This window comes from Ruditapes philippinarum, unplaced genomic scaffold (assembly GCF_026571515.1).
Source record: "Ruditapes philippinarum isolate M1 unplaced genomic scaffold, ASM2657151v2 ctg21612_1_1_1_1, whole genome shotgun sequence".
NCBI classification, from domain to species: domain Eukaryota; kingdom Metazoa; phylum Mollusca; class Bivalvia; order Venerida; family Veneridae; genus Ruditapes; species Ruditapes philippinarum.
In genome coordinates this window covers 1-13,062 of record NW_026865517.1, presented here as the reverse complement: position 1 = coordinate 13,062, position 13,062 = coordinate 1, and the positions used below count along the sequence as shown (strand labels likewise).

General features: G+C 32.7%; 1 protein-coding gene across 1 annotated transcript; it reads left to right on the top strand.

Annotated features, from left to right (window-relative positions):
• Positions 1–2,222: 2,222 nt before the first annotated feature.
• LOC132729431 (XK-related protein 6-like) lies at positions 2,223–5,935 on the top strand. Its single transcript, XM_060715198.1, has 3 exons — positions 2,223–2,459; positions 3,936–4,014; positions 4,240–5,935. The coding sequence occupies exons 1-3, from the start codon at positions 2,237–2,239 to the stop codon at positions 4,544–4,546; spliced, it is 609 nt and encodes a 202-aa protein (XP_060571181.1). The 5' UTR covers positions 2,223–2,236; the 3' UTR covers positions 4,547–5,935.
• Positions 5,936–13,062: the final 7,127 nt, after the last annotated feature.

The following is a 13,062-nucleotide window of genomic DNA, read 5'->3' as shown; positions in this document are numbered from 1 at the left end:
CCTTTCTGATTTTTTTCTTATCGTATATTGAAGTTCCCGTGAAGCGTCGGGTCTATGAGAGGGTCCCGGTAGGGGCTCATCCCCACCCCCTATCATAACAGGTGACTGAGGGCTCCACTCCCCGTCTTCCACACAAGCGTTAGCTGTAGCTTCCATTTCCTCATCAAATAATAGTGATTTCACTGCACCTTCTATCTCCTCCTGCTCTTTTACGTAATCTAGGGCTAGCTCTAGATTTTCTTCATCGAGTAACCCTCCTAAACTGTGCAGTATAGTGTCTAGTTCCTCCTCCACAAACTCATCATCGTACTGGGGGTTCCTCAATTGAAATAAACGAAACCGCACCCCAGGGGAATCCTGTATCCCCCATGTCGCAGCAAAATTCATTAATTCGTCAGCGTCGGTGAAAGAATTCACCATTATTTCGAAGGTAGCTGCAATATTTTCCATGTTACTTGTTCGAGTTCTGAAATCAGAATGACGACGGGAGCTCGTGCGTGTTGTTATATACTCTCCACAGTGCCTCGTTTTTAAAACGAGTAAGGTATTTTATATTAAGTAAATAAAAACGTCATCAGTCTGAATGCTAATTGGTTAAATAAATATAGCAATACCGGTTCAAACTAGTTAAAAGCAAGCACAAAACTTTTTGTGAGAGATATTAAATCTTTGTCAATATCTTTATTGATAAAATCAATGTCCATTATACCGCATTTGAGTTTATATAAACAAACGCCAAACAGCGCGGAGACTTTAAAGGGATTAATTTTGACATATGAATAGACCATTGTTAAAGTATTCGTCCCTAAATAAACAAGACGCCAAACATCGCGGCGACTTTAAAGGGATTAATTTTGACAGTTAAATGAACCTTTGTTAAAGTTTCCGTCCTTAAATAAACACAAGCCAAATAATGTAAACAAGTTAGGCTTGGCACTTGAATAGACCATTGTTAAAATATTCGTCCCTAAATAAACACACGCCAAACAGCGTGGCAACTTTAAAGGGATTAATTTTAACAGTTGAATGGACCATTGTCCGCACATCTGCTCTTAAATCAACATACGCCAACATTGTTGACATTCTGAATGGATTAATTTTGACACCTGAATAGCCTTTTGTCCGTTTTTTAAATTAGCTAATGAGGTCACTAGAACCGGTCATGCGTATTTAGGAATACAAAAAACTTGAAAGAGTCATTTCGTTGCGGAACGCCGAAAAGTCAACATCGTATGTATGTATTTTACGCAAATATTTATTAAATTATTTTACAGTAAAAGTCCTTATTATTATCTTATATAGAAACATTATTTGACTGACTCATAATATCGAATTAAATTGAAAATTAATTTCATATATTTTGTTATATGTTAAAAAAGTTTATGAAGAAACACATTTAAATTAATTAATTGTCTTATTCATTGTATTATAAAGAGTCAATTAGTCAGTCAGTTTTCAATTATATCTTATTACTAACGCATTTTCTTTTATTTGGAATGTTTATAAAAAAAAACACATTTGAAATAATATTTTGATATTTAATCAGTTTTTAATACAACTTTTTATTAAAAATGATATATGAATAATACAAACTATTATTCAAATACAAAATGTCCTAATTGGAAGGTAAGTCATTTTATTCATATTTTTTATGGATATAATTTTCATTTGAAATGTTATCTCCCCGTCTAGGGCCGAGGACCTGACCTTCAATGTCCGCGATTCAAGCCCTAAATCGTGTATACGAGTCAGCTCCGTATACTTCTGGGAGTTTCAAAATAGATTTCTAAAAATAGAACGATGATGTCAGTCTAAAAATAGAATCCAATATGGCGCAGCGCATGCGCAGTCGTGCCCCCAAAGTGGCCCCTATACTACTACTCATGCCATCATTTATTTATATATTTAAACGTTTTTTTATATATAATTTATGAATATCCAAATGTAAATATATTTGCTACCGGCAATAATTTACATGAATATACAGTCTACATAACAAAAATCAAAAATATAAACATTTTGTCACTCATGCCATCATCTATTTATTTATTTATTTATTTAAACGTTATTTATATATAATATTATATTATTTATTGAATGTTCTGATTTTATCAACTATTAATATTCAAATTGTATTCTCTTTTTGACTTGCAATAACAGGCAGATAGAATATTTATATCACGGATTGAAAAGCCGCGGTAAAGAGAAGAAATACTTAGATATTCACTATAAAAAAATGAAAGATGCCAAAGTTGCTGCATGCAATTTACGGATGATTGAATGCGTACTCGAAGCGGCACCGCAGCTTGTACTACAAATATACGTGTATATCTTAACGTCACATACACAACATGAATCTTGGCACATAGGTAAACTCTCGTACAATAAAGTTAACGTTTTTTACATAATTTTGTATCCTTTATTAATTTTATTAGTGATTTCTTTAGAGGGACCGATTAGTTCGTTAGATCACGCATTATAATGGCTTGTCCACTCTCTTTCTACTGTCCGTAAAGTTATCCAGTTGGCATTTGCTGTACATTAGCATGATTCCCGAGTTAAAAATTGCAAATCAATAACCGTTATATTATTTTGAATTGCATGGATGCCTTGTTTGCTCAAAAATCTAAACAATGACTGTTTATTTTTATTTAAAAGAAACTGCTAATAACAAGTGAATGTGCAATCATATACACGCACGACTGTACAATCAGACACACACTAAACCAATCACAATGTACAATCACTTACTCAACCAATCACAATGTACACTTTTCTTGAGAAATTAAACAGATTGGGTCTAGCACTTTTTTAACATAAGGTGTTGGAATTTTGTTGCATTGGATCTTTGTTACCTCAGACAATTATTGTCATAATACAGACAGACACAAATTTGACCTCTTTGGCCATATAATCCACGTAAAATTGTGTCTAAATATTGTCTATTTTTATTAAAAAGTAGATATTTTAGAGATTATTTTTAACAGTTTTACAGTCTCATGTAACTCCTTATGTAGGAGTGGCTTTGTGTTATGTAACAATTTTTGTTTTGTTTTATTTCTTAACCCATTACTTCATGAGCATTTTGTGAAAAATGGCTGTTTTCATTGAAAAGTCTCCCGTTACAAGTTCAAATTGCTATAATACTATAAAAACTGCTTCAACACTAATCAAACTTGGCACAAATGTTGACTGGACCATTGCCCTTGCAACAACATACTCAGGCTTACATTTTCTGTTACCATGGCAACGAGGGGACATCTCAAAATTGCCAAAAATCACTATTTTGCGTTGATTTTTTCCATCACAATTGATTTCAAAGTCCTGCAACTTCTCAATGGATTGAGATGGAGTCAAATGCTTTTAAGCGTTGGTTACACGTTACCTTATGATCAATCTGGGGTCATTTACAGCCTCTCACAAGTCCAAAGTTTTCCTGGCGATGAGGGGGACTCCGCCCCCCTTCAAACCCCCCAAACAGAAGGGGGCACAACCCCCTTCTGGCAACCCCCTGATGTATCTTTTGGTTGGGGGGCCGCGCCGAAAAAGAGGTCACTTTTTTAACAACATTTCTCAAACAAAAACAAGTGTTTGGGGCCTAAATAAGGCATTTTTTCATCATTTGAGACAACAAAAAAAGGGGGGGTGAAAAAGGCGTTAAAAGGCGTGTATATGAAGTAATGGGTTAAATATAATTATGTTAAGATGCACAAAGATGAGACTTTAATAAAATATTTTAGTTGAGTTAATAGGCAAGATACTTAGTACATTGTTTTCAAATGTTTAATTTGAACGCACAGTTAGGATAACACATTTCTCTATATGTATTAATAACAAATAGAATTCAAATTACCTTGCTGTGCTAATTTAGATGTAGTTGGTGGTAAAAATTGCAGGTAACTACATTTATTACAATAATGATTCTTATTCTTCAGAGGGAAGACAAGTAGCTGCAATATTGTCATCATTTGTGGGTCTAGCCTGGTCATATGTTGCATTCGAAAAGGTCATTAGGTTGATTTCATACAAGGAAAATAGTAAATTAAAAGGACTGGTCTTCTTGTTTTTATGTCGTGTTTCTGAAATAGTACCTAGAGTTATTGCACTTGGTTTATTTGCTTCGCAGTTTCACTTTTTCGTGTTTATTGTGACAGGTATTCACTTTATCTCAATGTCGATCTGGTTTTCCTTTAGGAAGGAACGTTCGGTTGAGAATATATTGCTTTATCTTCTGTATAGATTAGGTTTTATATTTTGCTTTATGAAATACGAATATCATACCAAAAACTATAAAGTGCTAGTTTACTACATCATTACCTATTTAGAAAATTTTATAATGGTTGGTTTCTGGTCTTACTTCACCGATGCCAAAGGAGAGTGGTTTTATATACCAACGTTTTTTGTTATGCCTCTAGGATTAGTGTTGTGGCTGTTTTCTGGGCTCATGTACTTTGGATATTTCCATCCTTCAGGTGAAAGAAAAATACCGTTCTTTTCTCAAATGGGAATAAACTCGTGTTACCAATATTTGTGTCATGACTCTTGATTAAAAATGACGAAATAAATACCATATAAAACAACATTATTTAAACATTAAGGAAAAGACATTATTTCGATTTTATATTTATAATGCACTCATTTTTTCCATATCTCTTTTTTAATCAAAGCTTTCGCATGAAATTATTTTGGGGCCTCAATTGGGTCACCCCGTTTATTTACCACGTATTAAGTATGAGGGAAACGGTGTCATCCCAGTCATACCTTTTTTGAATACACAAAGTATATTTTATATGATAATTGTGTTTATATAAATGATATCCTTTGATCACATATGTCATTCTAATTTTAAGCGGTTTTTAAAACCAATACAAGTAAGTAAGTTTTTTTACTCTTTTCTATTTTAAAAACAATAAGCAATGCTTAAATCCTTAGTATGAATGATTTACAACAGAAAACATCATATCAAAATTATTTCAGTTCTCTCAGATATAAATACGCTTTAAATTTTGTGACATTCCCATAATAAATGTAAAACTGTTTATTAGTAGCAGTTACAAAAAGTACTTATTTTGTTGTAAACAATTTTCATTTTAAACAAAAGGAAATTTGTTGCTAAAGTTCTAAGCTTTTGTATGGATAATTTTATTCCCTGTTTTAAGCTTCATGTTATTGAAAGAAAATCACAGGTTTGCGCGTAACCTGATCTAAATATATAAGAATGGAATACAGCGATTGAAAACAGTTTAGTATTGGATTTAAACAACACTATCACTACTCTCCTGCGCATCGGTCGAATGTTCCACTATCGCTCACGTCTTACCTCATGAAAATTACTTTATTTTACCAAAACACTTTAGATTTTTATTACAAGATAATTCACTGATAATTCAAACTGGGAGGTATGGTCAAAATAGATTGCCACATAATGAAATATATTGTCTTTGCTGTAACAATGTTGATATAGAGGACAGTTACCATTTCTTATTGATATGCTCATGTTTCTTAGAAATTAGAAAAAGGTTTATTAAAAAACATATGACTTTAAATGACCTTCCATGACAAAGTTTATTGAACTACTATGTAACAATCAAAATGTTATATTATTTAATCTGGAAAAATATATAAAATAATCATTAAATTACAGAAATACTAATATTATTGTTAATTCTGTCAGATAAATTTGATTAATGAATATATATATCCGTATTAAAGAATATACAAATTCCATTTAACATTTTATGTAATGTGATGATATGTCTGTTATGCAAACATGTATATTTAATTACGTTTAAAACAGAATAATTATGTTCAACAGTATGATATCATTTTTTGTTGATTTGAAATAACGTTCTAGAATAATTACTAACGTCATTACAATGTAATGTGACATTGTCTTTAAAGTTTGTTTTAATTCATTGAAAATTAGTATTGAAAATGTTTTGTTTATGCATTTCTATCAATGTATTATCACACTTTGTATGATTATGTACTATGTACAAGTCAAAATAAAATAATGTTCTGTTCTGTTCTGAATATACAAATATACAAAATCACCCTATACTTATTTCCTACTAAAATGTTGTGATTGCAAAATAGTGGCATACGTAATACTTGTTTTACATTATATCTACACACACTTGAAAAGATTTAAAAACATCAATGCAGAAAGCGTTTCTTATTTGATTAATCTTTTGCATGATATTTATATTGAAGTGAAATCGTGAATGTTTTATTAATACGATGAGTGTGAAAAAAAAAGGATTTTAAAATGATGATACTAGGTTTCTAAGCCATAATATAATACACACACTGGCCATAGATTTCGCAGAAGCGGTGGGTCCGTCGCAGCGGCGGTGGAGTATTCGTCGCAGAAGCGGTGGATAAAATATGACCGTTTGCTGTTGTCGGTAAGTATATGACTGAATTTGTTTTATGTTTAAATTTTTAGTGAGACAGGACCCCACATATGCACTCTTTCAACCTATTACACGGACACGGTGCAATTCATTGCCGTTTATGCAAAAACTGCTGTACAGTTTGACGGAGGGACGCCACGTTTGCCTAATTTTGGTTAAAAAACATACAAATGTGTTCAAAACGACCACATAATACAACGGCATCACATCGAATGAATGATACTTTCACAAATTAACCATATATATAATTTGGAAAATTGGGAAATTATTATTGCCTGTTTGTAAAATAAATTACAAAAAATGTTTTCGTCGCAGACGGCAGTGGATTCGATTGAAACGCAGTGTGGTGGGTCCGATACCATTTTTTGTACATTTTAAGAATTTAACTTGACGTAACTCACTTTTCAATTGAGTACAGTCCTTTTCTTACTTTGACATCTGATCAACGTGTTTATTTGATGTTTAAAGCGATATTTATTATTATATATACGCTCCTACAAATATATGTCCGAGTTCCGCTTTCATTTTCCTTCCATTAAAAATTTTTTAGGGCTTTTTTAAATTAAAAAAAAAGGGGGGTTTTGGAAACAAAAAAAAAAACCCCTTTTTTAAAAATTTAAAAAAAATTTTTTTTTTTGGGGGGGTTTTTTTTTTGGGGGGGGGGAAAAAAACCCAAAATTTTCTTTTCCCCCCTTTTTTAAAAAAAAAAAAAATTTTTGGGTTTTTTTTTTTTTTTTTCCCTTTTTTTTTTTTTAAAAAAAATTTTTTTTAAAAAAATTTTTTAAAAAAAATTTTTTTGGGGGAAAATTTTTTTTTTAAAAAATTTTAAATAAAAACCCTTTTTTTTTAAAAAGGGGCCCCCAAAGGGGGGAAAAAATTTTGGGGAAAAAAAAACCCCCCCCCCCAAAAAAAAAATTTTTTTTTTTTTTTTAAAATTAAAAAGGGGAAAGGGCCCCGGGCCCCCAAAAAAAAAACCCCGGGGGGCCCCCCTTTTTGGTTTTTTTTTTTTTAAAAAAAAGGGGGGGGGGGGTTTTTTTGGGGGGAAAAAAATTTTTTTCCCCCCCAAAAAACCCCCCAAATTTTTTTTTCCCCAAAAAAATTTTTAATCCCCAAAAAAAAATTTTTTGAAAAAAAAAATTTTTCCTTGGCCCATTAATTTTAAAACCAAAGGGGGGGGCCCCCCTTTTTTTTTTTTTTTTTGGGGCCCCAAAAAAATTTTTTTTTCCCAAAATCCCCCGGGTTTTTTGTAAAAAAATTTTTTAAAAAAAAAGGGCCGTTTATATACGGCCATATAACCTGTTGGATTTATTTATAACGAACTCATAATACATCAAGCATTTTTGTTAGAGAAAAATGAGATTAATTTCATAAATCGACGGCAGTCATGTATTTCAAAAAGTACATTGTATGTACATAAACCTCACGATTATCCAATGAAAAGTGACGTAACAAACGTGCAGTATAATAAAGACATAAACGCAAAATTAAGGAGGTTCAATATAGTTATATTCTTTAAATTAAGCATGATGCTAGAATGTGATAACAGAAACATTTAAAGCGAAAGTTAGGGGTCACCGATCTCATTTTCTGTATGTGAATTTGATTTTTCCTTAATCGGGGTTATTTCAAGGTCATATAACTTAGGTAAGATATAAGTCTGAAAAATCTTTCTTTTTTTTACGCGCTTGTTATGTTCTTCACTATAATTATGTACACTTACAAGAAAGACTTAATTCCAAAAAATATTTCTATTACCTTTTTTTAAATTTCATTTCATACTTTAAAATTCATTAAAAATATACCATATTTGCAGGTCTTTACAAAAAAGTAATACAGAAAACTTTTCCTTAAATAACTTCTTACGCTGTAAAAATAAAATTTATTTATTGCATGCTTTTCGGTGGTTTATAGAAATATATCAGTGATATAAATCTGGTAATTTCACTGTTTGAAACAGTGAAATTACCACTTTGATAATTTCACTGTTTTGAATTTAAGCCCCTTACGTTGTTGCAGTGAAATACCAGCTTGCACAGTACTGGGTACCAACTTAATGACGTGACGTCGTAAATGACGTCACATTGTATCATTATTTGGCGCGCTTTTCATTCAGTATTAGGTTTAATGTCTTTTTAAAACGTTTTTTTTTTTTTTTTTTGCATTTAATAAAAAGAAAATTTGTTTAGTTTAGTGTAAGATCGAAATTTATTTCACCTTGTGAACACCAAAAGTTCATATTTCACTCGTGGCTGCGCCACTCGTGAAATATACCTTTTTGTGCTCACTCAGTGAAATATATTCCGATCTTACACTGAACTAAACAAATATCCTCTATTTAAATTGGTGTTCTCAGTATATGGTAATATAACACAGTGACATTGAAAACTGAGGTTGTTTTTCGTATTCAAGAAGCATGTTCTGTTTATCATTACGAGTATCTATTTTATGTCTGTATGACTTAAACATTGTTGAACCTAGAACTTACGGTTTTTCAAGTCCAAGGGTGAACGCGGATTATTCTATGATAATTATGGCTGAAGTAATTTTCTATGGAAGGAAAATGAAAGCGGACCTCGGACATACGTATATTTGTACAAGCGTATATATACTAATTAATATCGTTTTAAACATCAATTAATAACGTTTCTCAGATGTCAAAGTAAGTAAAGGACTGTACTCAATTGAAAAGTGAGTTACATCAATTTAAATTCTAAAAATATACAAAAATGGTATCGGGCCCACCGTACTGCGTTGCAATCGAATCGACCGCCGTCTGCGACGAAAACATTTTCTGTCATTTATTTTATAAACAGGCAATAATAATTTCCCAATTTTCAAAAATTATGGTTAATTTTTGAAAGTATCATTCATTCGATGTGATGTCGATGTATTATGGGGTCGTTTTGTACACATTTGTATGTGTTTTAACCAAAATTAGGCAAAAGTGGCGTCCCTCCGTCAAACTGTAACAGAAGTTTTTGCATAAACGGCAATGAATTGCACCGTGTCCGTGTAATAGGTTGAAAGAGTGCATATGTGGGGTCCTGTCTCACTGAGTGTTTTAAGTAAAACGTAAAAAAATAAAACAAAATCCAGTCATAAACTTACCGACAACAGCAAAAGGCCATATTTTATCCACCGCGTCTGCGACGAATACTCCACCGCCGCTGCGAAGGACCCGCTGCTTCTGCGAAAGCTATAGCCAGTGTGATACATGTCAGCATAGGTTATTGATGGAATGACTTAGCTGTTACACTGGAAAATTCATAAGTCCTTATCCGGAGATTGACGAAAAGGAACGAAACGTTGCAATATAATTTATTTATATCGTTATTTATACAGTTGACTGTCAATAAGTCGAGATCGCCTTACGCAAAATCCGCGTAAGTCGAAGAATTTCTTAAGTCCCGTCAAATTTCCTTCTTTATCTTTGTACTTTAAATCCGCCTAGGTCAAATTTACACTTGCTGAGACTCTTGTTTAGTCAGAAGGGAATATTTCGTCCCGTCAATTAAAGTCCAAAATCTATTCCTCTCAAGTAGTCGAAGTGTGAAAACAATCGAATGATCAAAGGTCGGCGACATCAAGATGAGATAATGTTACTCCGGTTCACATGTATCATAGTAATTCATCATGTATTATTATATCGTCGTAAATGTGGCTTTAATCTGTTTTCATTTCTTTGACTCGTGCCAGTCAGTCATTGCACATATGCATACATTTACATGTACTTCCAGCTCACGATATCTGCTACATTCGTTACTGTCCGATGATTAATTCACATTCTCTAAGTATTTAGCATGGTGGCTGATTTGGTACACTTTTCGCATTGCGTAGCGACAACAAAACCTTTATCGCCATCGTCTTCTTGTCTTGTTGTCTTATCGCAAGCGAAACCCGCCAAACGGCGCGTTGTCGCACTCGCACTGTCGTCTTGTCGCTCGCGAAACACGCGTTGTCGTGCAGCGTGTTGTCGCGATGTCACATTGTCGCTCGGCTCAAATCGAAGGATTGGCTATTTGTTTATATATAAACCAAGTGACAGGGCGACATCGCGACAACACGTCGCACAACGCATTTGGCATGCATCGTTAGCGACAAGACATAAGTCTGACAACGCGCGGCTTGGCGCTTCTTCGTGCGGGCGCTAGCGACAAAACGCCACACAAAAGTGTTCCAAATCAGCCACCATAATTTAGACATATTGTTGTTAAATAAATGTGTTATTGTTCTTCTATAGTTATGAATTTTCATGAGTCCTTATTGTAAACAAGTCTTTAAAATTATAACTGATGAATAATGACCAACTTGTTTTGCATTTATGTCATTGCTGCGAATGATTGTGTTTATGTTTCACTATTAATATACATGCATTGAAATTTAAATAATATCTCTCTGTTCATTTATAATTTGTAGTTATAAGCGATTTACCGTCATTTCAAAGGCATTGCCGCTATCAACAATAAAAACCTACGTCTTTGGACATTTTATCAGGCACACATATATATATACATGCACGAATGTCAACGTAATGGCGGCAGATTCAGATTACTCGAATTACGTTTCTCTCGAAGTGAATTGCCCAGTCCCTTGTTAGCTCGACTTTTTTTTTTTTGAAAAAAAAAAGTAGAGGTATTGTTATAGTCAGGTCGGCGTTGCCGTTGCCGTTGCCGTTCCCGTCCCCGTCCGCAAACTTGTACCTGGATCATAACTTTTTTATTTCTTGGTGTATTGTCTTCATACTTGGCCTAAACAATCCTTGGGACAAGACCTTTCAGTAGACCACACTAACCTTGACCTTCATCCATAAATGACCTTGACCTTCAAGGTTAAAAGTCCAATTTTTGCTTGTTCATGCTGTTATTGGCTGTAACTTTGTTATTTTTGAATGGATTGTCTTCAAACTTGAACATAATAATCTTCAAGGATATCCCTTAAAAATAACCCGCCAGACCTTGACCTTCACTCATAAATGACCTTGATTTGAAGGTCAAATTATTGAAATTTTCATTTTTTTGGCTATTATTGGCTGTAACTTTGTTATTTATGAATGGATTGTCTTCAAACTTGAACATAATTATCTTCAGGGATATCCCTTAAAAATAACTAGACAGACCTTGACCTTCACTCATAAATGACCTTGACTTTGAAGGTCAAATTATACAATATTGCCGTATATAAACGGTTGCTTGAAAATCATACAGCCAATTTGTTATTAAATAAACAGCAGTCGTGTATAAAATGAATAGAGGATATTTGTTTAGTTCAGTGTAAGATCGGAATATATTTCACCGAGTGGGCACCAAAAGGTATATTTCACAAGTGGCGCAGCCACGAGTGACATATGAACTTTTGGTGTTCACAAGTCATTTACGACGTCACGTCATTAAGTTGGTACCCAGTACTGTGCACGCTGGTATTTCACTGAAACAACGTAAGGGGCTTAAATTCAAAACAGTGAAATTATCAAAGTGGTAATTTCACTGTTTAAAACAGTGAAATTACCAATTTTATATCACATATATATTTCTATAAACCACCGAAAAGCATGTAATAATACTGCATGTTTGTAACGTAACTTTTCATCGGATAATCAAGACGTTTAGTTATAGATTTTTTGTTTATTTTTAACTTTATTTTCTGATTTTTACACACATGTACAAGTATTATAAAGAATTTCGATAGCTATTCATATTGCGAACAACCGTTTATATACGGCCATATAACCTGTTGGATTTATTTATAACGAACTCATAATACATCAAGCATTTTTGTTAGAGAAAAATGAGATAATTTCATAAATCGACGGCAGTCATGTATTTCAAAAGTACATTGTATGTACATAAACCTCACGATTATCCAATGAAAAGTGACGTAACAAACGTGCAGTATAATAAAGACATAAACGCAAAATTAAGGAGGTTCAATATAGTTATATTCTTTAAATTAAGCATGATGCTAGAATGTGATAACAGAAACATTTAAAGCGAAAGTTAGGGGTCACCGATCTCATTTTCTGTATGTGAATTTGATTTTTCCTTAATTGGGGTTATTTCAAGGTCATATAACTTAGGTAAGATATAAGTCTGAAAAATCTTTCTTTTTTTACGCGCTTGTTATGTTCTTCACTATAATTATGTACACTTACAAGAAAGACTTAATTCCAAAAAATATTTCTATTACCTTTTTTTAAATTTCATTTCATACTTTAAAATTCATTAAAAATATACCATATTTGCAGGTCTTTACAAAAAAGTAATACAGAAAACTTTTCCTGAAATAACTCTTACGCTGTAAAAATAAAATTTATTTATTGCATGCTTTTCGGTGGTTTATAGAAATATATCAGTGATATAAATCTGGTAATTTCACTGTTTGAAACAGTGAAATTACCACTTTGATAATTTCACTGTTTTGAATTTAAGCCCCTTACGTTGTTGCAGTGAAATACCAGCTTGCACAGTACTGGGTACCAACTTAATGACGTGACGTCGTAAATGACGTCACATTGTATCATTATTTGGCGCGCTTTTCATTCAGTATTAGGTTTAATGTCTTTTTAAAACGTTTTTTTTTTTTTTTTGCATTTAATAAAAAGAAAATTTGTTTAGTTTAGTGTAAGATCGAAATTTATTTCACCTTGTGA

Coding starts and splice junctions, on each gene's coding strand:
- LOC132729431 (XM_060715198.1), top strand. CDS start 2,237: ATGAAAGATGCCAAAGTTGCTGCATGCAATTTACGGATGATTGAATGC. Junction 2,460..3,935: donor TTCTTTAGAGGGACCGATTA/GTTCGTTAGATC, acceptor CTTATTCTTCAG/AGGGAAGACAAGTAGCTGCA. Junction 4,015..4,239: donor GCATTCGAAAAGGTCATTAG/GTTGATTTCATA, acceptor TCTTCTGTATAG/ATTAGGTTTTATATTTTGCT.